Source organism: Mustela erminea, chromosome 7, assembly GCF_009829155.1.
Source record: "Mustela erminea isolate mMusErm1 chromosome 7, mMusErm1.Pri, whole genome shotgun sequence".
Classification (NCBI taxonomy): Eukaryota; Metazoa; Chordata; class Mammalia; order Carnivora; family Mustelidae; genus Mustela; species Mustela erminea.
Window position 1 is genome coordinate 130,471,094 of NC_045620.1, and position 27,424 is coordinate 130,498,517.

The 27,424-nt window shown below is 40.2% G+C and overlaps 1 protein-coding gene across 3 annotated transcripts in view; it reads left to right on the forward strand.

Annotated features, from left to right (window-relative positions):
- Positions 1–27,424, forward strand: part of NBAS (NBAS subunit of NRZ tethering complex) — a 327,228-nt gene that overhangs the window by 66,038 nt on the left and 233,766 nt on the right. For 2 of the 3 annotated variants that reach the window (XM_032353267.1, XM_032353268.1), the window contains exons 12-19: positions 4,985–5,113; positions 14,350–14,413; positions 15,343–15,536; positions 16,742–16,999; positions 17,763–17,888; positions 21,016–21,167; positions 22,430–22,570; positions 22,828–22,906. In XM_032353267.1, the coding sequence (XP_032209158.1) occupies positions 4,985–5,113; positions 14,350–14,413; positions 15,343–15,536; positions 16,742–16,999; positions 17,763–17,888; positions 21,016–21,167; positions 22,430–22,570; positions 22,828–22,906 (1,143 nt within the window). Of the gene's footprint in view, positions 1–4,984; positions 5,114–8,356; positions 8,940–14,349; positions 14,414–15,342; positions 15,537–16,741; positions 17,000–17,762; positions 17,889–21,015; positions 21,168–22,429; positions 22,571–22,827; positions 22,907–27,424 lie in introns of those variants that run through there. The other variant, XM_032353269.1, reaches the window with a different exon arrangement.

The following is a 27,424-nucleotide window of genomic DNA, read 5'->3' on the forward strand; positions in this document are numbered from 1 at the left end:
GTTGACTGTCTATGCATGAGCTTATTTCTGGACTCCCTGTTCTGTCCCATTGATCTTTGTGCCTGTTTTTATGCCAATACGGTATTATTTTGATAAACATACATTTAATTTTAAACATACATTTAAATCATACATTTTGATTAACATACATACATTTCAAACAGTATTTTGAAATCAGAAGGTGTGATGCATCCAGCTTTGTTCTTTTTTTTTTTTTTAAGATTTTATTTATTTATTTGTCAGAGATAGCACAAGCAGGGGGAGAGGCAGGCAGAGGAGGGAAGCAGACTCCCTGCTGAGCAGGGAGCCTGAGGCAGGATTCCATCCCTGGGATCAGCACCTGAGCCACCCTGGCATCCCAGCTTTTCTTCTTTCTCAAGATTGCTTTGGCTGCTTGGGGACTTAGGATCTTTTAAGATACCACACAAATTTTAGGATTATTTTTTATGTTTCTGTGGAAAATGACATTTGAATTTTGGTAAGGATAGCACTGAACCTATAGATCACTTTGGACACTATGGACATTTTAAGAGTATTTTTTCAATCCATGAACATGGAATATCTTTCCATTTATTTGTATTCAATTTCTTTGATCAATGTTTTATGGCTTTTCTTATACAGAGCTCTCACCTCCTTGGTTACATTTATTCCCAAGTATTTTATTCTTTTTGATGCTAGTATAACTGGGATTGTTTTCTTAATTTCGCTTTCTAATAGTTCACTGTTAGTGTATAGGAATGCAAGTGGTTTTTGTATGTTGATTTTTGTGTCCTGTAGCTTTACTTGAATTTGTTTATTCTGACAGCTTTCTGGTGGAGTCTTTAGGGTTTTCTATATATAATACCATGTCATTTGCAAAGAGACAGTTTTACTTCTTTCTTTCCAGTTTGTGTGCTTTTTATTTATTTTCTTGCCTAATTGCTCTGGTTAGGATTTCCAGTGCAATGCTGAATAAAACTAGCAAGAGTGGGCTTTTTTTTTTTTTCAATAATTTCATTTTATTTTTCCAGTGTTCCAAGATTCATTGTTATGTATCTCACCGAGTACTCCATGCAGTATGTGCCTTCCCTAATACCCACCACCAGGCTCACCCATCCATCCCTCCAACCCCCTCCCCTCTAAAACCTTCAGCTTGTTTCTCAGAGTCCACAGTCTCATGGTTCATCACCCCCTTCGATTTCCCCCAATTTACTTTTCCTTTCCTTCCCCTAATGTCCTCCGTGTTATTCCTTATTCTCCACAAGGAAGTGAAACCATATGATAATTGACTCTCTCTGCTTGACTTATTTCACTCAGCATAATCTCCCATCCATGTTGATACAAAAGTTGGGTATTCATCCTTTTTGATGGCTGAGTAATATTCCATTGTATATATGGACCACATCTTTATCCATTCGTCTGTTGAAGGGCATCTTGGCTCTTTCCACAGTTTGGCGATTGTGGTCATTGCTGCTGTGAACATTGAGGTACATATGGTCCTTCTTTTCATTATATCTGTATCTTTCGGGTAAATACCCAGGAGTGCAATTGCAGGGTCATAGGGTAGCTCTATTTTCAATTTTTTGAGGCATCTCCATACTGTTTTCCAAAGTGGCTACACCAACTTGCATTCCCACCAACAGTGTAAGAGGGTTCAAGAAAGGAAAAAACAAATGTTGGAGAGGATGTGGAGAAAGAGTGAGCTTTCTTGTCTTATTCCTGCTCTCAGAGAAAAAGCTTTCTGCTTTTCACTGCCAAGTTATATATTCTTGACCCAACATTCCAGCTGTTGTAATGATTAAAATAAACATGACATTCATATTTGAGGAATATAAAAAAAATTCAGACACATTTTAAGTGAAGTGAAAATTACAGCTCAATTTTATTGCTTTTGGAGCTACCTAATTCAGATAGAGAAGATGAGACCAAGATTATTATTCACTTATGCTGAGAAATCTTAATATAATATGAGGAATTACGGTTTGAAGGTTTGAGGTTTATTTTTACTGTCATGTGCAGTTGATTGAAAAGCCATTTCCTCTTACTGCCAGAGCACACACTCTGAAATTCTCTCCCTGGCCAACCAGGGAGCATTCAGACTTCTAAATCTGCAGACTCTGTTCACAGAATTTAGCCTGGATTTTCTAACTGTGGCTTTGGATCTTGTATAACAGTTACTGTCAGGATAATAAATTATTCCCTGAGTCAGAAATACTTTGTGCTATAGACACTCAGAAGTGTTTCTTAAAATAAAAGAGGAGTTTTTATTTCACAAGGAAAACCTGTGTGTCTCAAGTAACGTAGGTGACTTGTCTATTGCTGACTGACTGTAGTTCAGCTGCCACTGAGAACCGTCTCTTCTCCCTGTGTGTGTGTATGAAACTTAGATGATTTGGGGCTTTAAAGAGGTGTGTGCTTAATGTATACACATCTCATGTCTGGGATCTGCTTGAAAACATTTTAGGGGGGCGCCTGGGTGGCTCAGTGGGTTAAGCTTCTGCCTTCAGCTCAGGTCACGATCTCAGGGTCCTGGGATCGAGTCCTCTCTGCTCCGTGGGGAGCCTGATTCCCCCCTTCTTTCTCTCTGCGTGCCTCTCTGCCTACTTGTGATCTCTCTGTGTCAAATAAATAAATAAAATCTTTTAAAAAGAAAAAAAAAAGAGAAAACACTTCTGGGAAAAAAATTCCCAAGATTATTGTAGTGATTCGAGAAGAATTCGTGAAACAAGTATGGAATGTTGATATTTGTTTATAAGCTGGTTGTTGGGCCCCTGGGTAATCATCGTACCATAATTTCTACTTCTGGGTCTGTGTAAATGCACATTTCTACAACAAAATGCTTAGGAAAAGCAATGCTAAGTTTGCAGTGTGGCTATCCCAGTTTCAAATAAAACTAAGGGGATTTAAGAACTCACCAGGTTAAAAGCTAGTGGTCATATTTTAGTTAATGTATTTACTACTTCATGTCTAAGAAAGAAAAGGAAGGAAGGAGGGCGGGGGAGAATGAGTAAAACAAAGGATAATTTAGCAGCTTCATTCGGTGTTTCCTAGCTCACAGTGCTATTGTTAAATTCTTCACATTATTCCGTATTTGTTGTTGTTGTTAAAGAGATTCATAAACTTCCTCTTTACTTTCAGAGCCCTTTTAAGGGAGTTGGTTAATGAAGCATTTATAACACCTGGGAGTGATCATGCAGATCACTCATGACTGATTATGTAGGTGAGGAAAACAGTCAAGTGTACTTGACCATGACTTCTCCCGAGGAGCATGCCTGTGGCTCCTGGAAGGTCTACGGCCCAGGGGAGGGCAGCGATCACGGCGCAATGGAAATGACCCGGGTTGGGGTTGGAGATGCTTCTAGCCCAGGGTCTGCGGTCTGTACTTGAATGATCTTCAGCAAGTCTTAACCCTTGAGGTCTTCAGTTTCTTTCTCTATAAACTCTGCATGACGGAGGGAGAGTTCTCCTAGCTAATGAGAATCAGTGCTTGTGAGGCCCACCTCACACCAAATCTCGGGGCTCGTGGACCAGAGTCGTGAATGGAAGATGCCCGGCCCCTCTCCTTCTGCTCCTAGCCTCCTTTCCATCACGGAGGCGGGGATGGGCTCTATTTAACATGGTGCTGTTAGTGCTTGTGCTTTTATTCCTTCTCTTTCTCAGGCTTTTGTATTTTATTCTTCTATTTAATTCTGGCATTCAGGACTAGCTGCGTTATACCCAGTTGACGTGATCTCAGTCCTTGGTGAGATTAGAGGATGCTCATCTTTTTATCAGTTTCTCACTTTCTGAAGTCATTCTTTTGTTTTTGATGGCTAATATATCTTAGCCATTGTAGACCTGAGGACTTAAACTCTTGTGTCTGTAGAGACCAGGTGGATAATGTAATGAATTGAGCCAGGCATACTTTCTCTTTTTTTTAGTGTAGTCACATTTAGTTTTTACTTCTATAGCTGATACTTGGCCTTAATCTTGGGGCCATAACCAAGAACGGTGGGGGCTTTGGCCAACTAGAAAGCTTATGACCCTTGTAAGTGTACACGTGCCACCCAGTCCCACCTGACTACTGTCATTTGATGGTGGTGGGCCTTATGTTGCCAGATTTTCTAAATGTTAAGGACAAATACGGTTGAACGCTGTTGTTTCGGTCCGTTTTTATTATTTATGGGTCAACTACCTTAAACCCTGGTTTTAATAAATGCTTGAAGGGCACTAGATGTCCAATTAGTTTTCAATTCTTCTCATTCTGCCTAGGCAATAGGCAGGAGACCTTTCTGCTTGTGTGGTTTCTCTTGTGACTGAGCAACCTAGTATTCTGATTGGGAAAGGATTAGAGATTGTTGGGACATGAGTAGGACTTTGTGCACACTGAGGTTAGCCTTGTGAAATGTGTGTGCTACAAAGTTTTCTTTCCTGTAGCAACAGTTACAGTCCTCAGATTTACCGGGAAATCTGGAAAATAAACACTCTTAGTGTTCCTCAAATTCAGGAATGCATTTTCCCCCTTTCCTTCTGTTCCCATCACCATCGGACCCTCTTTTCTGCCAACTCTCTCTTCCTCCTTTCCCTTTCCTTTTGTCCACACAGCATGAATTTGTGCGTCTCTGCGACAGAATATTCCAGACATTGTGTGCATACAGAATCTTGTGAAAATGTGGACCCCCAATTCAGGAAACTCACAATCGGGCCGATATCAACCCGTTAAAAAGTTCATGAGAACTCATGGTAACTGATGTGTGATATAAGAGAGTATTTGTATAATGCGCACATATTTGGGCTTTCAGCTCTATGTAAATACAACATTGTAAAAGAGATCACAGAAAAACTCCTGAAGGAGTTTCTTTATGCTGGAGCACATTATAGTGTTATGAAGTTGTTCAAACCCTTAATTATGAGAGATCATTTATGACATGGCACCCCCTGGAGAGTGTTACTAAATTCTGGAGGTTACTTTTGTTCAGCTACCAGTTCCTTGATCTGACATCAATGTCCTATAATCACTGTACAGGATGGGATCTTTAAGCTGAGCCTTTCTCCGGACGGGACCCTCCTTGCGGCCATTCACTTCTCAGGGAAGCTAAGCATCTGGGCCGTCCCGGCTCTGAAGCAGCAGGGGGAATGGAATCAAAGTGAGCAGGTATGTCTCCTGATTATTATTATTCTAAGAATGATTCTCGCTTAAGGGTGAGTACTGACAGTGGTAATTTCATTTGGTTGACATTTTACTGTAGCACATAGCTATTATTTATTCTCATCATGCCAAAGCTTTAGTTATATAGAATATTACCAATATAGTAGGATAAATTAAGAATAGAGTCACGGCTGTGCGTAAAGCACGGACTTTAATTTGTAGTGAAATACACTTTATAAATGGAGTGTAATCTGCCCACCAACCTCTCCTTTTTTTCTCTTTTTCTCATTATAAAAATACAGAATGGAGATACTAATTTTTTAGCAACAGTCAACTAATATGAAGGCTTCAGAGGGTCAGTATTCTAAAAGGGTTCCAATTCTTCCCACATGTTGCAATGCTCCTGTAATATTGGGCTTATGTAAGGCTTAAGGCTTGGCTCTTCACTCAAAAGGTAAATAGTGAAGACAGAGTCTGTTAATTTTTTAATGTCTTGAAATGACAGATTTTTTTTTTAATATTTTTTATTTGTTTATTTTGAGAGAGAGAGAGAGAGACAGAGTGAGAGAGAGAGCATGAGAGGGAGGTCAGAGGGAGAAGCAGACTCCCCATGGAGCTGGGAGCCCGATGTGGGACTCGATCTCAGGGCTCTGGGACCATGACCTGAGCCGAAGGCAGTTGCTTAACCAACTGAGCCACCCAGGCGCCCATGACAGATTTAAAGAATGAACACGTTCAGTTATTTCACAACAGATTCAATATGTTATAATCTAAAATCCTGATGGGCGAATAAGGACTGCCCATAAATGCTATGTATTGTGTTAGAGTGAAGCTTTAAAGAAAAATCTTTCCCAGTTAGATGCAACTTATGTTCTAGATCTTTTACCCATCTGATGACTGTTTAGCATTTCAGCACTTAAGGGTTATACTTCCCCATACCCCTTTTCTGTAAGAATATCTTGTCACCAGCTTCGGTGGCTGTTTTCATGATTCCAGGATTGGAGCCTATGCCCCAAATGGTCTGAATGGATTGATGTCTTTTTTCAGAGTTCTTTTTAATGTCATTTCATCCGTTAAACTGAGCTATTAAAAGAATTTTCAAAAGCAAAGAGTGTTTTGTTATTCCCAGAATAGCAGAGGGAAAGAGAAACTTGTCTCTACATTTTCTTATACTTTTCATAGACTTATATTTGTTTTCACTCTTCTTCAGCTTTTTTGTTTTTATACACAAGTTTGGGGAGATTTTTTTCCCTCTAGTTCCCACTCACTTTGAATTAAATTTGGTCTCCACACGTCTACAGCATTCTCTAACTGGATCTAGATTTGTCCTAAACAGAAGAGGCGCTCCTCAGTCTTCAACCGCAGCAGCTCAATACAAGGAACATTCTTTCTCTCTCTGCAGAATAAATAGCTAGCTTGATTTAGATCTTCCTCCTAGAAGTAGAGTGGATCAACTCTAAAACCATTTGTGTAACAGATACAGCTACACACACTGGATTATTGATCCAAAAAGTATCGTGTGTTTGTTATGGTCATTGATGTATGGTGACAAATTTGTCATTTGGGAATACCCTGTTCTATTATATGTGTGAAATTTTACATTTGGGTGATTTTTTTTTTTTGAATTTACTTATTTTCTTGAATTATTTCATTCACTTAATAGAAATACTGGTGAAGTTCAAGGCACACTTAGTATTTCATTTTGTTAGTATTCAGAATGGCCTATGTGTGTAGTGCAAAGTCTGTCTAGACAAAATTCACTAATACGCTCTTTCGTTTACTGAAATTCTGGATATCGCTCTTTACCTGAAAGGACAAAGTGTATTTATTATAGTCCTTATAGTCCTTATTGGCATATATTCAGCTTTTTAACTGGTTCGACGTCATTTTAACATTAGTTGCCAATCAATATCAGTATAATTAATTACTCTAGTTCATTAATGTTATTCATTAGATTTTTATAATGATTCTGTCAAAAGAGTTAAAATTGTTTAAAAATCTTGAATAACTAAATGTAAATATCTCAGTAGTTTGGAAAATGCCACCAGAAAATGTGACGAGAGGAGCGTGTGGACGGCACAGTCAGTTACGCTTCCAAGTCTTGATTTCGACTCAGGTCATGATCTCAGGGTCATGAGATCGAACCCCAAATCTGGCTCTGCCAGTTGGAGTCTGCCTGTGACTCTTTCTCCCTCTCCCTCAGCTCCCTCCCACCACACTCAGATAAGCAATTAAACGAGCGAGAGAGTGCGAGAGTGAAAAAGAAAGAGAGGAAAGAAGGGAGAAAGAGGTTTATGGTGGGAAGAGATGAGTTCGTGCCAGAAGCTGGTCTTCTGTGTCCCAGGGAGACTCTTTTGAACTCTGCCTTGAGAGTTTAGAAGGGCGATGTGTCAGGAATTGCTGTGGAGGGGTCATTCTGTTGTCCTGCAGTGAGCTTCCATCTTGCCCCTTCTAGCTCTGGTTTAGCACCCCCAAACATTCTGCAGAGACCATCTCTTGATGCAGTTTGGTTTTCAAGCTAGTTATATCTGTAAATACAACCTGACCAATGTTTAGGGTGATAGATCTGTCTTTTCAGATTGGGTTGCTATAAATTCCCTTGAATGCCTAAGAAAACTAGAGAAAAAAACAGGTTTAAGGGCTCACAAAACTGAAAACCAGGGATCCGGTTGCCATTACCATGGACATTTTGCAGGTGGTAGATTCCTTTGCTGAGGGAACAGTGGCTTAGTGAGAATTCCTGAACCTAATCCTACCTTTATTGCTATTTCTACTGGCGCTAAGCACACGACCTCATTCCACATTTCGTCCCATCCTGGGCTGGTGGCTGCCAACCCCTCTGTTTTCTTGCTGTAGCTCAGCACATGGAAAGACTGTCGCTGAATAGAATAGATTTTGTGCTCCAAGATCCCTGCTCATTTTAGTCTGAAAAGGAATTTTGTCCAAAATTGAAAGCATAGAAAAACTGAATTTCATCTAATCTTTTCTTTAAAATTCTAAGATTGTGGTCAAAATGCAGACTGATTTTTTACCTGTCGTCTTTTCTCATCTGGTCGTTAGGCTCCTTCACACCTGCTCCCTGAACTTTCCTCTCGCTGCTCCCTGCTGTTGTCCGATCCTTTCTCCTATTCTTTCTGAACCTTTATTCCGTGATAAACTCCTATGAGGCGTCATCATTTTCACAGAAAGAGCACTCTGGTTTCTTATGATACACTCATTTCAGGCTTATGTAGCTCAATAAGATTGCAATTTATATAGACAGTATTCTTATAGCTGTTGCAAAATTTGCTGTAATAATAACCTCAATTATTATTTATTGAGCACTTATTTTGTCCCAGGGTTACTTAGCAAGTAAGCAGTAGAGTTGAGATTTGGTTTCATCTCTCTCTGACTCTGATGTACATGCTCTTTCCATGACACTGTGGGGAAGTAAATACATTTTTAAAAAGGTGGAAAAAACACATTTATTAGGTTTTTTATTAGGCTTTATTTATTTGATCTTTAAAAGAATAGAGATAAATCATTTTTCTCAGTGAATATAACACAGATTTCTTCAGTCTTCTCCAATGTGTTGAACTCTTGAGCCCTAGTTGGGGTGTACCACCAAGAGCTAGAGTAAATAATTGATGTAGTTTCTTACTGGTAAACCCTTAGGTTCACAAGAGATATATACAGTACTTAGGATGTGCTGGGAGATTGTGAGGGTGGTAACTCTTTCTTCTACTTTGCTTGAGTCCTTCAACTGTATCCTGGGAGTTCGTCCCCTTGGATTGGCTGTTTTGGATTTGGATATTGCTATATGAAGGGAGTCATTGAAATCTAGTGTACTATGGTAAGTGTTTTAAAGCTTATGTGTAGCAGTTCTGTAAAGAGCGAGCTCTTAACTATATTCATATTAATCATCATAAAATAATAGAGTTCAACTAGTTACTCCTTACCAAGTTTCAGAGTAGAAAATGCATTGAGTCCCAGTGCTTGCCCTTAAGGTGTTCACAGTCTTGCAAGGGAAATTATAAACAAATCAATAAAGGAATATGTTAATATTATGAGAAGATAAGCTCAGAGGAAGGACACGCAATCCAGTTGGTAGAGTCAGGGTGGGGGAAGGACCTTTGGGAGTAAGTAGTGTTTGTATAGTGAGGCTTGGCTGCCCACCCCGAGCGACTGTCACCTATTTCAGTTGCTTCACTACAGTCCTAGTTAAGTGATAAGCGTTTTCGTATTTTAATGGATGGAACTGGTGCTAAAGGAAGTAAACTTGTATCACTGCACGTTAGAATCAAGATTCCAGTTGGACTGGGGTTCTCTGCCCTCATAGGTTAAGACTTTCTTTCAGAAGATCTTCTGTAGCCCTTATGTTGAGAGGTGCCGATTTTCATCTGGGCCAGTTAGACACTAGCGATGATATTAATGGGAAACAAGAGAGAGAGTCCTTGCAGGTTATGTGAATGACATCACCGGAGTTGGGTCATTAATTTGTGCTGAGACCCCGGAAACGTGAAACTATAAATAAGTCATTTACCAGATATATTGGGGTCATTTTGTGTACTCATCACTGGCTGAGAAACTTCCACAAGTGCTTCTTTCTCAGTCCAGCAATAGTCAAGGGACCTTGGGTCAGCCAGGTAGGACAGGGCTCTGCCTCTCCACGTGGCTCTTCTAGGAAATGAATAGCCGAGCCGATGAGTTTGACATTGATTACATGGTAATATAGAGTGTGTAGTCATCTTCTCATTTTGGCTAAAACATGGCCAGAGAAGAAACTAGAGTTATATTGCCTCTACAACCTTGGCCTCTTCTACCAAACTGTGAATGCAGCTCATGTGGGGCTGGCTTCGTGTAATTTGTCACTTTATTAGTTTTTCATAATATGCCTTGTGTGATTGAGTATTTTCTTTTTAAAATCTAATGATTAAGGATAGTTGTGGAAGTGCCTATTCTGATTTACTTCTTTCCAGTTTTGAGTTGATTAAATACTTCAGCTTTCATTGTCAATATGAAAATCCATCTGGCAAGAAATCTGTGAGTATTAAGTTTTGTTCATGTCTGGAATATAGTAAAATTGCCAAAGTGATTTTCATTTCAAACATTTCCCATATGTTATGTTTATATATTTCCATCTCATTTTTGACCTTAATTTTTGTCTGAAGTTTTATTATTTTTCTATTTGTATTTCTTAGATGAAATGGAACAGATAAGTTTCACATCTCCTACAATTTTATTTGCTCTTTGACACACTAGTCGGTATTGAGCAACTTTGTTAAATGGATCAGTCCATGAAGAGTAAGTGGGAAGATGACAGTTAGTGTGATTAATCTGATTTAAGCCACAGCTGTTTTCACAGCTTCATTCAACTGTGAGCTTCTGGAGGATAGACGCAGAATATACATTTCTTCCATGGGGTCTAACATAGAGCTTGGCATATTAAGTACTAATAAGAGTTTGTGGAATGAAAAAAACAAAAAACAAAAACATTTGACAGGTTGATTTTATGCTCCTGGAGGCAGGTCCTTCGTTATGTGTCGCTTCCAGCCGTTAAAACGAATCAGCAAATAAAATTCCTAAATCTAAAGAAAATGTTGCTGTAGCCATGAGGGCCTTTCTGTACAAAATCTGTAAGTGCACTCTTAGGACATTCTCCTCTAGGCTGCTGCTGTACCGGAAGTGGCGGCACCTCGGGCTGTTTTCAGACACGGGGTGGCACGTCCTACTAAGCAGAGTGACATGAAGGTTACTTCTCCACATATGTCAACATGGTCCCAGCTGTGAGTACCCCTGGTGTGGCACGTCCTACTAAGCAGAGTGACATGAAGGTTACTTCTGCACATATGTCAACATGGTCCCAGCTGTGAGTACCCCTGGCGTGCTTTCATGGAAGTCCTGGGTTCTTGGTGACTCTGCTTTCAAAGCACTAGCCTACGGAGTGTTCATCAGATGTCCTAAAGCACGGCCAGATCACGGGTCCCCTCACTGACAGAGTTCTTAGGGACGAAGGTTGCTAAGTCTAAGTCTGGGGGAAGCAGTGGGAACATCAGCTTTTTTGGGGGGCGGTGAGGTACCTCTTAATCCCCTTTACCTACTTTTGCCCATCTCTCCCCACTCCCACAATTACCTATTTGGTTTCTGTACTTATGAGTCAGTTTATATTTTCTTCCTTTGTTTTGTGATTTAGATCCCATATATAAATGAAACCGTATAGTATTTGTCTTTCTTTGTCTGACTGACTCCACGTAGCATAATATCCTCAAGGTCCGTGCATGCTGCCACGCAAATGGCAAAATCTCACTCTTTCGAATGGCTGAGTAATACTCCGTTGTATGTATATACCGCCTCTTTTTTATCTCCTTTATCAATGGACACTGGGTGGCTTCCCTATCTTGGCTATTACAAATAATGTTTTAGTGAACCTAAGGTTTATCTATCCCTTCAAATTAGTATTTTTCTTTGCTTTCTTAAATTTTCTTTCATTCAGGCTTTCATAGCCTGAAGCAGAGTGAAGTTTGGAATTTTGCTTGAGCTTCTTTCTTAAATAAACTGTGCAGATAATTTCATCAGACTCACACCTACTGTGAGGTTAACATTTAGTTCACATATCTAGAGTGAATTCTAGGTGTACTGCAAAGGTGATAGCATGTAGTTAGTTAGGTATATATCCAGAAGAATTTAAAACAGGTGCTCAAACAAATACATTGATATAGGTATTTGAGCAGTACTGTTCACAATAGCCACAAGTGGAAAAAACCCAAATGTCCATTAATGGAAGGCTGGAGAAATCAATTGTGGTTAACACCTATGACAGAATATTAATAGTATTCAGCCATAAAAATGAGTGAAGTACTGATACATGTTATAATGTGGCTGTACCTTGAGAATGTTACATGACTTTAAGGAAGCCAGACACAAGAGGTTACATGGTCTATGAATTCATTTATATGAAACATCCAGAACAGGTAAATCCATCTGAGGCAGAAAGCATACTGGGAGTGGCTGAGGGGAGATGGAGTGGGAACTAACTGTCTGCTGGGTTCGTGGTTTTATTTTGGGTAGATGGAAGTGTTGGAACCTGAAAGGAAGTGACATCATGGTGAACATACCAATAGCCAAATGCTCAACCGACAGAGCCACCCAGGCGCCTTCTGACCTACTTTCTTTCTTTCTTTTTTTTTTTTAAAGATTTTATTTATTTATTTGACAGACAGAGATCACAGTAGACAGAGAGGCAGGCAGAGAGAGAGAGGAAGGGAAGGGAAGGAAGGGAAGGGAAGGAAAGGAAGGAAAGGAAGGGAAGCAGGCTCCCTGCCGAGCAGAGAGCCCGATGCGGGGCTCGATCTCAGGACCCCGAGACCATGACCTGAGCCGAAGGCAGAGGCTCAACCCACTGAGCCACCCAGGCGCCCCCTGACCTACTTTCTTTTTCCTGAATAAATTTAGTCGTTTTTTAACCTTTTTTGTACTTTTGTTAATGTTATATTCTCTGACTAGAATGTCTTCCTCCACCCATGTTCCGTGTCCAGATTTTATCCAGTCTTAGAGCACCAAGTGTAGCACTTTCTTTGTGCCTCTTTAACCCCCTCCCTCTCTCTCAAGCCTGTATGCAAAATGGTCTCTTCTTCCTTTGATACCCTTGGTGCTTTTATCCGTACCTCTTTTTGGGTAGTTACCAAATTTGAATTTGGGTTGTAGTAAATTTTATCTGTTTCTTAGCTCTCTGCCTGCTTGAGTTGTGGGGCCTACGATATCTGGTTTCTTTTCCCCCTCTCACAGTGTGAGGGCACCGTCTGCTTTGACTAAGGAGCAAAAGAAACCACACTTCTTAGAGGGTGTAGGAATACTAGTACTATGTCAACTCATTTTCCTATACCTTAGGCATTCTAATTGGAGTGTAGGGATTTAAGAGATTAATCCATTCCCTAATTCAGCATTTAGCTATTCTGACACGTGAGCACCATGATGGGTCTGGGAATATGAGGACGACTGACAAAGCTGTGGATGCAGAAGAACAAATCTCACCTTCTGGTTAGAAATTGAAAGCACAAGACACACCTGTTATTGAAGCCATCTGCATGGAGCCATATTGGTTTCAGGGGGACTGAAAATGACTGAAGTGCACTATGAACGATCAAATAAGTTCAGTTAGTTGGTTATTTTCACTAATATATACCTTCTGGTATTCTAAGTCTTGGAAAGCTAATTATCTTTTTTTTTTTTTTTTTGATAAAGTAAACCAGGACAATCTATTTATTGTCTTTTATGGTAACTTTTTGGGTAAAGTTTAAAGAATTATGTCTTCTGTTCTTGGGCTGCTCTGAGTGATTTATCATAGTGGAGATCAGGAAGTTCTCTTAGGCCATGGAAGGAAGTATTAATTTTCATGCTCTAAAGGGTTAGCCACTGAGAAACTGTTAATAAGACATATATGCTTGTTCTGTTACATTAGATGAAAAAGCATATTTTGATGAAATATAACAATTTTTTTTTAGGCTTACGATTTTAGATAAATACACAAATGATTTTTGCTGGCCTTTCCCCATACTGTTAAAATTCTGAAAATGTAGTAATGAATGAGCCAAGAGGATGTCCGGCAGTGTCTTAGTCTCAATTGTTTTATGATATTTGAGATTCTAGAAGGTGGGCACACTATTATGTTCCATGAAATTAGAATATGAATAGATCAGGTTTGAAGATTGCATGGCTATATTTTTTTACTTAGTAAATTTCTAGTCCTGGGTAGTCAGAACAGCAGGTAACGGGGGGTTGCAGAGTCCTGTCTCAGAGCTGGGGAGCCTGAGGCCTGAAGAGTTTGCTCATCTTACAAGTTGTGGGAGTAGGACTTGCATCCAGGCTGACATTATTTACAACAGCAGAGTTGTTCTCCTCCCAAAATGTAAGTGTGTGTGTGTGTGTGTGTGTGTGTGTGTGTGTGTGAGAGAGAGAGAGAGAGAGAGAGTGCGAACTGTTCACGTATCTTGCTCTCATTTGTATTAATTGCATACTTGCTATCTTACTGTTCTTGTGCATGCTATTTTCTTCATTAAATTGAGTCACAGTAGTTGCATGTGCTCATTTGAAGTGTAAGAACAAGATTATCGAGAGGAATAGATTTCAGCTAGGTATAATTAAGAGATCGAAGGAAAGCATCATTTCCATATTTTGTTACTTCAGAAAATCCACAGTTCTTGATGTTCTCTTGATTTTCTTACATTGTTGACTCAAGAAGTCTTATGCATATTTTTCATATTTAGCCAGGTTATGATGACCTTAATCCTGATTGGAGACTCTCTGTTGAGAAGAGGAAAAAAATCAAAGGTGAGTTGTATGAAGTATGATAATTAAAACCTTAAGAGACTACAGTTGTATAGTAGAAGTACTCTTTGGACGATATATGTAGGGGACAAAAAAAAATCTTTTTCTTTTTACTCTCCAAGGTTCTCTGGCTGAGGCCCTAAAATTAGATTGACACAAGACAGGTTAACAGGAGAAAAACAAACAGATGTTTCTAGCGTGTACCTTGAGCTTACACGTGGGAATACCCAGAAATGAGTTAACTCCAAGGGTTCTTTGGAGATTGGTCTTATTTATAGAGAATATTGGCAAAGGAACAATAAAATTATTAAGAGAAGTGACAAGACAAAGAAAAAGGACTTTGGGTTTCTCAAATTTCTTAAAATATTTATGTCAAAATGGCATATTTTTGAGGTGGTGATTCTGAGCTCCTTCCCAAGTTTAAGAGGAAATCAGCTTTGAAAACTGTTATATGTCTTTCTTAAATTTTTATTGAGTATAATTCTCTCATATTGCTTGTCTGAAAAAGGATATATGAACATTTTCTAAAACCTTTTTTAAACCTGATGATATATATACTTTGTATCAATCTTATGATATGTATACTTTGATATACCTAATGATATGTATACTTTGTACCAAACTTTCAGCTTACTCTGTTGAAAATGCTGATATTATCCCTACATTCTTCATTTTTTAAGTGGAAAGACCTAAGAACACTTACTCTTGAATCCTTAGAATTTTGGACTTTGGTAAATTGTTGGCACTTAGATGTTTATTGAAAAAATTACCATTTTGTAAAAATTTGAGTGATGACTTAACAATTTATTTTTTCTTACTTAACATGTTTAGGGCCCAAATACAGTTTTTAAATTGATCTTTGGACTAAATGTGTTGTATTTAAGCCACGTCAACGGATGGACTTGTATCGATTTTTTTTTTCCCTCCATTAGATAAAGAGTCCTTTTACCCTCTGATAGATGTAAATTGGTGGGCAGCCAATGCAGTGACTCTGGCTCGTTGCTCTGGTGCTTTGACTGTTTCATCAGTGAAAACTTTGAAGAATTTACTGGGAAAATCCTGTGAGTGGTTCGAACCATCACCTCAAGTCACTGCTACCCATGATGGAGGATTTTTAAGTTTGGAGGTAATGCTTTCCCTTTCAGAGAAGCTGGTGTGTTGGAAAATAAGCATGTACTTCACCAAAAATCGAAACACCTGATTTTAATGTAAATTTAATTTTTTTTAGTGATGGCTGTCCATTTATCTTTATCGAAGTACGGCTAACCATTTGATTTTTAAATTTTAGCAATCCCATTATCTTATCTTGTCCTTAAAAACAAAAATCTGTGATTGGAATCAGAGATTGAGTGCAGTATAATAAAGATGTATTGTTTCGATTAAAAACCTTGCATTGTAGAAGACTGAAGAAAATGGAGTCATTTTGTTCTTCGTAAAGCATTTTTTCTTCACTGGCATGATAGTTTTTTTTTTTTTCCTCCTTTTTCTTAGATTAGACATCTTAAAATGTAAAAGGTATTTCTATTTAAATATGGTCTTTAACAAACTCTTTCCATGAAGTTTGGGAACTTAAAAATTCTGGTTCTTTTTAGTCAAGAAAACTTGTTTGTCTCATGTCAAAAGACTGGAAAATAGAGGCTATTAATTTAAAGTTATGTTTTGGTCATTAAAGATTCTTATTCTAAGCCTTTCAAGGTTAAGGACCTTTAATAGTTTTCACATCAGTGCAGATTCACAAGTATTTTTTACCTCAAAGTTTGTTACTGAGTCTACAGATGTTATTTAAAGAGAGCCATGGCTTAAAATTGAAGGCAGCTCTATTAAGTCTGGGAATGAAAGTTATCTTTAACAGTCAGGCTTTCAGACTCAGAAGTTTGTGAAGCTGTTAGACATTTTTTTTAAAAAGGGAAGGAGGGCAGGAGAGCCATTCTCAGTAAAGCAAATAAATACCTTCATGTTCGTTTTCTAAATAGATGAAAAAATCCCGTTTCTCTACAGCAGGTACAAAAATGTCAAAAGTGAAGGAATTAGCATTCTTTTTATTTTCCTAAAATAATTGCCAGACCTATATTTGGGAGATTATATTAATGAGCCATTATGAAAACAGGGTTTAGTTTTGGAGATTTGGAGCCAATAATGCAATGGGTATTTCTGGAACTGTTGATGGGTATACTGTTTGTTGTTGGGTTCCTCTGAAGTCTGTTCTTTGTCTTCACCATGTGGCTCATGGAACTGGAATAGAATTAAAAATATTTTTCTCGTGGACTCTAGAGCTTGTCTTGAGTTCCTCACTACTGATTTACTGATTTCACATCTCCTTTTTCAATTTAGTGTGAGATTAAACTTGCCCCCAAACGATCTCGTTTGGAGACCAGGGCTGGAGATGAAGATGAAGGGGAGGAGGATTCTGATTCTGATCAGGAAGTTTCTGCCAAGGCGCGCTACTTTGGCTACATCAAACAGGGCCTGTATCTGGTGACCGAAATGGAGCGATTCGCACCTCCGCGGAAACGCCCGCGAACTATCACCAAAAACTACCGCCTCGTGAGTTTACGCTCCACGACCCCAGAGGAGCTCTATCAGAGAAAGGTGAGGGAACCTGCTGTCACTATCAAAGTTCTCACAAGCCTCCAGATTTTATTTCAGTGAGAAAAACCTAATTGTTTTTCTTTCTTTGAAAAAAAAAAACCCAATTTTTTAAAACAGAAATTCCAAGAGGGATTGTCCTAACATTGATGTGTTAGAAATACCAGTAGGGTAGAGCTTTGAAAATAGTGTTGGCTTTGGTGCCTGAGGAATCGAAATGAAAACAGTGATTGAAGGATGAATCCACTTAGACTGTCCACTTGTGGCTTAGCCAGGTGTCTAACCCTAACCCTAACCCTAACTTTAACCCTTACCCTTGGTAAGTGCCGCTGTCTGCTCCGACTGCAGATGGTGGGGGAAGAAGCGCAGGCTTGCTCTCCAGTCAGGGGTTTGCTTGGGAAGCAGACTGAATCCACACTGAGCATTCCAGTTATGTCTGTTGTTCCTGCAGTGTCCTGGGTGGGCCCTGGACTAGGAGTCAGGCTGCTGGCTGCCCTTTCCTGTCGTTTTACTCTATACGTGTGGGCACTTCAGCTGTCTCTCAGCTTTCTGTTGAGTGTGGAGAGAAGTACGTGCTCTGTGTGCCGCTCAGCAGGTTGGTGGGCTTCTGGTCCCCCCCCCCCCACCTCCAGTGCTCATGAGACTAGTTATCAGTGGGTCACACGCTGCAGAGGTGAGGGGACTATCCTCATCCGTGACCTCATCATGGCGACACTGTGGACCAGTCAGTAATGTAACCTTCCTGTTCCCATTTCCTTATTCCAAGATTGAAAGTGAAGAGTATGAGGAAGCCCTGTGTCTGGCCCAGACCTACGGCCTGGATACGGATCTAGTCTATCAGAGGCAGTGGAGGAAGTCTGCAGTCAACATCGCTTCGATCCAGAATTACCTGGTATGTTTAAATGTTTTGGTAACATGGTATAATTCAAATGCATGGCTTTTTTTGTAGGTGGGGGGAATGCTGGGGCTTCATATTGGAGCATTTTATGTTGCTGACATTTCTATAGCTGAAGCGTGTTTTATTCAGTGTGGAGAAGTTCTCTTTTATCTCGTTGTATTGGCCTTGCAGCTGGACTTCGTGCTGAAGATGGGGGAACAGATAGTCACTGATAAACGAGTTAACTGCCTGGTTTTACTGGTAGTTAAGTACCAGTTAACTACTTTGTCTAACCCTTTCTTTTCCTCTAGCTCAGTTACTTTTCTTCGCCTACATCATTCAGGGTCCGCTCATGAGCTAGAAGCCACCCAGTAATTTGAACAGGGAAAGTTTTAATATGGAGCCTTATTTTTCTAGTGAGATTTACTATAAGGGGGTAAAGAGAACCCTAGGGAGTACCTTTGGGCTGAAGGAGCATCCCCAGGGAGGAAGCAGACTTGGAGGGGAGGCCCGCTCCCTTGAGATGGGATTCAGACCTCACTGACCTTTGAAGGAATGGCTGGCGCCCACTGGATGGAGGAGTTCTTTGGGATGCCGCGGGCCAGGGCTGGTTCTTGGTTGCCAAGGTTGGCAGGTTGGAGGAGGTGGGATGGATGGGCAAGCTGATGCCTGTGGCTAGGGCGCCCTGGTAAGCTGAGGCCTGGGGGTTGGAAAACCTCAGAGAAGGAACCATAGCCAGGACTGAAAAAAAAAAAGCTCCTAGTTTGCAGATGGGCATCATCTAGGAAGACTCCCAACCCCCTGGGCCTTGGAGATTCACTGAATCTGCCCGTGGGGGTTACAGCTGAAATTCAGTTGGACGTACTGTTCAGCGGGAATAAGGGCGGAAGCCACCCCTTCCAGGGGTCCCCTACATGCACTGCTGGCTGCTAAGCCGTAGGGACAAGTTTAGAACCTGAGCACATTAGGGCTAGAAACCAGAGCCTTTCCTCCACAATGGCCCTCCAGCGCCCTCTCTTGATGAAGCTCCATGTTCTGTCAGTTGCAAATGGAAATGCTGTCCATCCCATGACTGGCCATGAGGAGAGCTCTTGAAGCTGAGAGGCATTAGATATTTGACATATCAGGCTTGCCAAATTTGCTGGACTCTTCCTGCTGCCCGCTGCCTGGGTTAAATTTGTTACGTAGCCTGTGTATTGGAACCCTCGACACCTTTGTGAGGACACAGTTGGAGTTATGGCCTGTTTTCAAGAGGGCATGACTTCTCAAGTGACGTTAAAAAAGGAAAATGCCTTTGCATTTAGGAAGATCTAAGAAATGTTGGGGAAATTTCGTGATAATTTTAAAATTATACATAATGTATATACATTTATGTACAAAATTGTACATAAAATTATTGTACATGAGTAATTAAAAATAACACAATGTGAGAAAGTTTTAAGAAGTTAATGCTTCAACCAAATCGGAAGACAAACTGTTAGTAAGTAAGACACCAGAGAAGAGAAAGCATGAGAAATAATGAAATAAAGGAGAAAGTTCCTTGTATTTCCTTTAGAAGATCAGAACACCAAAGTTGTATTATCTTTCTTTTGTGACTCAGGACAGTGAGTTGTGAGTTTATGTGGGCTTTTTCTGGAACACAGTAAAGGACAATATTGGTCCCTGAAGGAGCTGACAGGTATTAACAGAGACAAAGCAAGTACATTTTTTATTGGGAGAAATACCTAATTCAGCTACGTAAGTAGGCAATTAAGAGTAAAAGTACTAGGCGAGAGAAGGCGAAAGGAGCACAGGAGAAGCATAAATTGGCCTTCCCTTTTAGGGAGCTTATAATCTTTCTGATAAGATTCATGTCTAAAATATAAATCACCATAAAGAAGATTCCAGATAAAGGCTGTGGGAACCCAGTGAAAGTAGCAATCATTTTAGACCCAGTGGTTCTGGAAGGCTGTAAAGTGAAGACACTCTGAGTAGATTTGAGAGACTTCAGAACAGGCATCCTGGAATTAGAAGAGAGGAAGCTGTTCTTCATGGAACAAATGGTTTGAACAAATTCAAAGGAAATGAGCATGACTTGTGACATCGACTAAATTTGTCATAATCTTCGTTTCATGTCTGCATTAGCACCCGGCCCCCTTACGAGCTCTGTAAGTCAAGCCATCTGCCGCATCAGATATTCAACAGCAGGGAACTTTGGGAAATATGATTAGAAGATACATTGACTTGGGTTCTGAAGGATGTGGAAGGGTTGTGATGACTTAGGCTTTTTATCCTTAGGGTAATGGGGAAGTGTTGTGGATTTTTGACTCTTGGAGGCACAGAAGTAGATGGTGTAGAAGATGAACTGGCATGGAGGGGGAGTGTTGGTGGGAATCCCTACCAAGGCAAAGATGTCCTAGGTGTCATGTGGTGATTTCATGGACTGGGTTGGAGGCCATAGACCTGGAGAAGGGAAAATGAGTTAAGAGGCATATGAGGAAAGAACTGATGGAATGGAATGTATAAAGGAATGCTGGGTAAGAGTCAAACCTTACTTAAAATTTATAACCACAATGACCCTTTCTTGGAAGAGGCTAAATCAGGGATTTTGGATGGAGTCGGAGGAAGCAGTTGGGAGGGAGGAATGGGGCCTTGGTCTTTCCAAAGAATAGCACATCATGGCTTTTATGATGAAATTATCATCTACATTTTGTGTTACATCTCATGGTCAAGTAAATCTAGAACGCTGATGCCCTGTGCCTCATTACTTTTGTTTCAAAGTGCAGAATGGTCGTTAAAATAGACTATGTCTTATCTTGCTTTTCTGCTTGCTGTTCTACTCTGTTAGATAGCCCAAATGCAAACTAATAAGCAGCTATAAAAATTTGCGGAGATCTTTTTTATGTTTCTGAAGGAGTCCTGAACTTTGTGTTTCAGTAGAACTAAAAAAAGAAAATTGTAGGAATCTCATTGTCTGTATCTCATTCCAGTCACCATTAGGGAATTAGCTTTTTCCTGTCAAGCTTCTCTAGCAGCTACCTGTGGCTAAGGACTAGGGTAGCTCTACTTCCTTAGGTCTAGCTTCATGATTCTGGAAAGCAGTTGTCCTATGCTATCAGATGTCCTGGGTTCTTTAATGCCGCTTTCTTTTATTTGTATCCAGAGCAAAATAAAGAAACGATCCTGGGTTCTCCATGAGTGTTTGGAAAGAGTTCCTGAAAATGTGGATGCTGCGAAGGAGCTGCTTCAGTACGGACTGAAAGGCACAGACCTGGAGGCTCTGGTGGCCATAGGGAGAGGAGCTGACGACGGCAGGTGGGTCAGAGACAGATCGGGATCCACGAGGAAAGGTGACTTTGTGAAAATATTAAAGCCGAGGCATGGCAGAGGGTAAACTTTTCTTTATTTAGGTTATCCTGTAATGAGACAGTTGCCTTCGATCAATGCTCATCTTATCTGAGGTCACAGCTTTCTTTCCTTTGAGTTAAATGTGTGTATGTATGATAGCTTGATGCTAAGAAAAGAGCAGATTCTACAGACCTTTATCGGATGCTGGCAGCTTCTAGCTGTGGGCTAAAGGCACTTACCTGGGAGGGCTTCCCAGTCAGCAGCACCCCTTTGGCAAGTGTGAGCTTCATTCATTTTGTTTGTCTTGGCTTCCTACCTCCTTTAGAGAATTCGAGTGAGTAAATCGTGTGTCTTAGGAAAGCACTTTGTAAACCTGTAAGTACCACACAAGTTTCTGTCGATAATAATAGTAAAGTTATTTGACAGGAGTCATAGCTCGTTAGACATTTGGAATTTTTTAAAGATATAAGTGTGATGATATATTTAACAAGTACTGTAAATGAGACTGACGTTCATTGTCATTTTCAGACCTTGTTTTTTTGTACTTTAATTAATTAATTTTCAGTAATCTCCATGCGCAGTGTGGGGCTTCAACTCGTGACCCTGTGATCAAGAGTCCTATGTTCTATGGACCAAGCTAGCCAGGCACCTCATAAATTTATTTTACTTTTATTTATTTATTTATTCATTTACTTTATTTATTTGTAAGAGAGAGAGAGAGCATGCACAAGAGGGAGCAGGGGGAGGGGCAGAGGGAGAGGGAGAAGCAGACTCCCTGGGGAGTATGGAGCTGGGCTCGATCCCAGGACGCGGGGACCATGACCTGAGCCGAAGACAGACGCTTAACCCACTGAGCCACCCAGGAGCCCCTGTTTATTTATCTTTTAAGTAAACCATTTTGAAATCTTAAATAGAAGTGATTCCGACTGTAAACTCTGGGCAGCATTTTCTTGATGGGCTGTTTCACATTGGATAAGTATAAACCTCACATGTTTTCCGAAGTAGTTCTCATTGCCATGATGTTAAAATTATTGTATATGACGATTAGTGATGACTTTTTTGCCCATCCTGTGGATATAATGAGTGAATCACGTTCCTTGCAATAAAAAAGCTTTCTTTCAAATAGTTGGTTCTTTCTGTTTCTATGGAGAGCAACTTAGGGATAAAATCAGCCCGAGTGGGGGAAAGCAGCTTTCACTAATAGCTTTGGGGTTTTTTTTTCCTTCCAGATTTACATTGCCTGGTGAAGTAGACATTGACAATATCCCCTATGAGGAGCTGTCACCACCCAGTGAAGAGCCTTCCAGGAATAAAAAGGAGAAAAAGATCAACAAGAGACGAGAACTACTTAAATTAGTGAACTTCGCAAAGTAAATGATTTATGACTGTTTGGTACTTTCTTAAAAATAACTGGTCACTTAAGTGTGCTCTTCATGAGGATTAATTGCTATGAATTATTCCAGCAACGCAAACCAAACGCAGTTGGTGTTATTTTATCCTCATGCTTTTGTGTACTGTTCTGTCAGTTTGGGGCTCAGTGGAACATTGTTATTTTTATTCTATTCTAACTCGTAGAGAAGTGCGCTTCTGTGTTATTGTAAGTGCCTAACACAGCTATTCACAACAGGTTAACTCTGGAACAAAAAGAACTCTGCCGCTGTAGACGGAAATTACTAACCTACTTAGATCGGCTTGCAACCTATGAGGTAAGGAGTAGTTTTAATCAAACCAATTAGGTTTATTCAGTCTATCATTATAAATGATACTGCTGCCCTAATATCTGACGTTCTTGATCTTTTTAACTATGTATGTTTTGGGAAAAATTCATTTTGTGCAGAAGCAGTTTCTCTTATATAACTGCTTTGGTAAAAATTAAGAGACTGTGGAAGGCAGAAATCATGTTAGTCTAGGGAGCAGAAACACTTTAGCCATTTCAGTGTATCTGTATTTTCTAGGTATGTGATGCTTTTTATTTACTTTGATTTTACATTTTGATTTTAAGGTTATGGCATATAGCTGTCTCCAGTACTGAATTTCGGTATACACTGGGTTTTAGTAATCCTAATATGAATATTTCTGACTCATTTTATTTTAGTGATTTGCTAGTGCATTGAATTTAGTTGGTTGAACTTTGGTCCTAACTATGGCCAAAATGAGACACTTCAACTTTATTTTTTTTGTTTGTTTTTATTTTTTATTTTAATTTATTTTTTAAATTTCTTTTCAGTGTTCCAGAATTCATTGCTTTTGCATCACACCCAGTGCTCCATGCAAAACATGCCCTCCATAATACCCACCACCAGAGCCACCCAACCTTCCACCCATCTCCCCTCCAGAACCCTCAGTTAGTTCCTCAGAGTCCACAGTCTCTCATGGTTCATCCCCTCCGATTTCCCCCAACTGTCTTCTCTCCATCTCCCCATGTCCTCCGTGTTATTCCTTATGCTCCACAAATAAGCGAAACCATATGGTAATTGACTCTCTCTGCTTGACTTATTTCACTCAGCATAATCTCTTCCAGTCCCGTCCATGACCCAAAAGTTGGGTATTCTTCCTTTCTGATGAAGGCATAATATTCCATTGTATATATGGACCATATCTTCTTTATCCATTCGTCTGTTGAAGGACATCTTGGTTCTTTCCACAGTTTGGCGACCGTGCCCATTGCTGCTATAAACTTTGGGGTACAGATGGACCTTCTTTTCACTACATCTGTATCTTTGGGGTAAATACCCAGTAGCGCAATTGCAGGGTCATAGGGTAGCTCTATTTTTAATTTCTTATGGAGTCTCCACACTATTTTCCATAGTGGCTACACCGACTTGCATTCCCACCAACAGTGTAAGAGGGTTTCCCTTTCTCCACATCCTCTCCAACACTTGTTTATTGTCTTGTTGATTTTGGCCATTTTGATTGGTATAAGGTGGTATCTCAGTGTGGTTTTGATTTGAATCTCTGTGATGCCTAGTGATGATGAACATTTTTTCATGGAGACACTTGAACTTTAAAAAAGGTATACTTTATTTTTATTTCTTTAGGAACACAAACACTGACCGTTTCCAACATTCAGATGTTGTTAAAGGTATTTCAGGAAAAATACATAGTTTAGGCTGCTTTTTCACATGACCCTCACAGCTGACATTACCCAGAAATTGATATAAATTCCTAACTTTTTTAAAGTTTGACTTCACTTGCAGATTACTTCCTCCATCTATGTTAGTCCTCCTTTCTGTGGAAACAGCTCTCTTGGCTCTTGGTAATGGCACACAGCAGGTGCTCAGTAAATGTCACCTCTAATATTATGATGCTTGTCCCCAGAATAATGGAAATATTTAGTACTTCTAATGCCTATAGGCAAATCTAAAAGCATTTGATTTCCTACCTGCTAATAAAATAAGTGTTTTCAAACAAAATACCATTGATAAAAGAGGGCTGTTTATGGTTACTAGAAAACATGATAGTTATACAAATAAGTTGCAAAAATTTTTTAATACTTTTATCTATGGGTACAACTAGTTTGATTGTTGGATGGTCCTGTTATTTTAAAGCCTATTGTTTTACTGTACTGGAGTTTTATTTGGAGGTAATATATAAAAGCATGTTATGAGCTGCAGAAGGCAGTACAGATAGGGTTTATTACGTTGTCTTAGCCTTTGTTTTACTAAATTTTATTGATTTGAGATCTTGAAGAGTTCCTTGAAATGTTCAGAGTTTGACTATTCAGTTAATTTTCTTTCATTCCCCTTCAGTTATCGAATTGCTGTTTCCCTATCTGACAGTTGGAAGTATGTTCACTAGTGCCTGGTTTAAAGTATTTTTTGAGCCCACTTTCTTGGAGAATTAGGCTAACTAGGCTTTCAAGAAGTAGGTGAAGTTGATGAATTTGGGTGTTAAAACTTAAAAATGAAGATGTTCAGACACGATAGCTCACCAGCTAGATAGTAGTAGAGATAGGCATTGCATTTTAATCCTGAGGCAAGCTTATTTTATGAATCCTGTGATAAATTAGATAAAAGTGGATTCATTTCTATGTGACACAAGTGCCTGGTAGGTACCAGCCATCATGGCAGTGCTGGAGGTGGAGATAAGAACAAGGAAGTGTCCTGGAGTCCACATTATGTAGGCACTAAAGGGTGACAATTACGCGTGAAGAACTTAGGAAAGAACGTGGTGGAGAAGGGCATTCGGTTTTTCCTGGGGACGTCCTAGAAGACACTATATAGGAAGTGTCATCCCAACTAGTCCTTAAAAAAAGAAAAAAAAAAGCAGGTAAATTTAGGGGACTGGGGAGTGCTGCTCTAAGGCAGACATGGGAGCAGAAGCTCCAGAAAGGTGTAGGGGTTTTGTCTTGGTGGCTGCTGTATCCCCAAGCTCAGACAGGTACCTGGCTTCTTGAGGAGCTCAGCAAATATTTGTTGAGGCAGTTGATAGGTAAGAGACTACCTTAAATTTCAACACATTTGTTGAGGATTTACTGTTTGTTGGCCACTGAATCCGGATTATTTCCCAGCAGTCTTTCAGGCAGGTAGTGTTTTCCTTCTAGTGTTATGGATATGAAAGCTGAGGCTTGGAGAAGGAAAGTGATTTGCTTAAGGAGAAAGCAGGAACTCACAACAAGGTCTGCCGGATTTGTTAGCCTGCGCTGATAATCCGCTGATAATCCCCATGCGCTGTATGAAGAAAGGGGGTGGGGTGTTCCTGACTGAGTGAGCTGGTGGGGGGAGCTGGGCTACCAGGGAGCCCAGCACAGACGGAAGGGAGAAGAGGGGGTTAGGACAGTTTCTGGCCACATTTGAAAGGTCTCTCATGCCGTGTGAGGAGTGGACTTGAATTGCAGGAGGTGGAGTGAGTTTAGGGAAGAACAGGATGTGGGTAAGGGGAGACAGTGATTGTAGGCAGCTCCTTCTGGAAGTTTTGTTTCAAGGCACCAAGAAGATAATGTATGTGAACTTAGGAGATTTTTTTTTTTTTCCCCCTGATAGAAGAAAGAAGTATTGTTTGTATGCTAATGGGAAGGAAGCAGCGAGGGTGAGGAGGAATTTATCCAACAGGAGAAAAAGGCGATAATGGCATGATTATAGAAATGGGATTTGGAGCATGAACAGGGTTTGGGGAGCAGATGGCTATAATTTTTCTGTTGTAGCTGAAGGAAGGAAATCCTGTTGGTAGAGATGCAGGTAGATGTGCAGTTTCAGTGGGTGGGAAAACGAATATCCCATCTAACAGTGTCCATCAGAGTGTATGAAGCAAGTTGTCAGTTGAGAATGGAGACGGGATAGGTGTTGGAGGTCTGGAAAGAATGGAAGAACGGTGGAGAAGTTTCTAACAGCATAGGGGAGCAAACATGTTAGGGAAATGTAGTACCGTGGAGGGATGGCAGATTTGAATTGAATTTATAAAATGTCCAACCTTCCTTAAAGGATGCAGAAGAGTATAATGAACCCGGGTGTACTCACTGCCCAGTTCAACCATTCTGTGAATCTTGTATCTTTTACTCTCGACTCCTGCCTTTTCTTTCAGCTAGTTGTTTTAAAGCAAATCCTAGACATCTTATCATTTCACCCATACTTATGTGTCTGTAACTGGGAAAGAATTAAAAAATAACCCAATAACATTATTTCTAAGAAAATTAGTAGCAGTTCCCTAATATCCTCTCCTATCCCCTTCATGTTCAGATTTCCCTAGTCACCTCATAGATGGTTTTCCAGTCGGTTCGTTTGCATCAGGATTCCAACCATGCTGAGATCTTGAAATGAGAATTGTCAGCTTGATTTTGTGGTATTTTTTCAGACTCCTGGTACCTTGTAATCAGGGTTCTTAGTTGCCTTGGATTAAGGATGAGGTTTTGCCAGGTGAGTATGATGAAGGGAAAGAAGCAAGGGATTAAAGAAATCTCTGAATGGTGGACCAGGGACTAAGCCGGTTGGAAGGGATAAGAGACTTGGAGGAGAGAGAGCAGGTGAAAGATGTAGGGTCAGTGGGCCGGATGTCTCAGTGACATTGCGGGATTGCTGGAATGCCATGTGTTGGGTTGAGCTGGCGGGTGGAGGAAGGATCAGTTGCTCAAGAATCCATTGTTGGACATGGAGATGTCCCAGAGACTTCCTTCGGGGGATGCTAAAGAGCTAGGGAGCTGGTAGGATGCATAACTGGGGTGGGACAAAGGGAGCGGTTTTTGTGGATGGGGAGTCCGGGAACTGAGAACATTTTTGAAATGTTTTCTT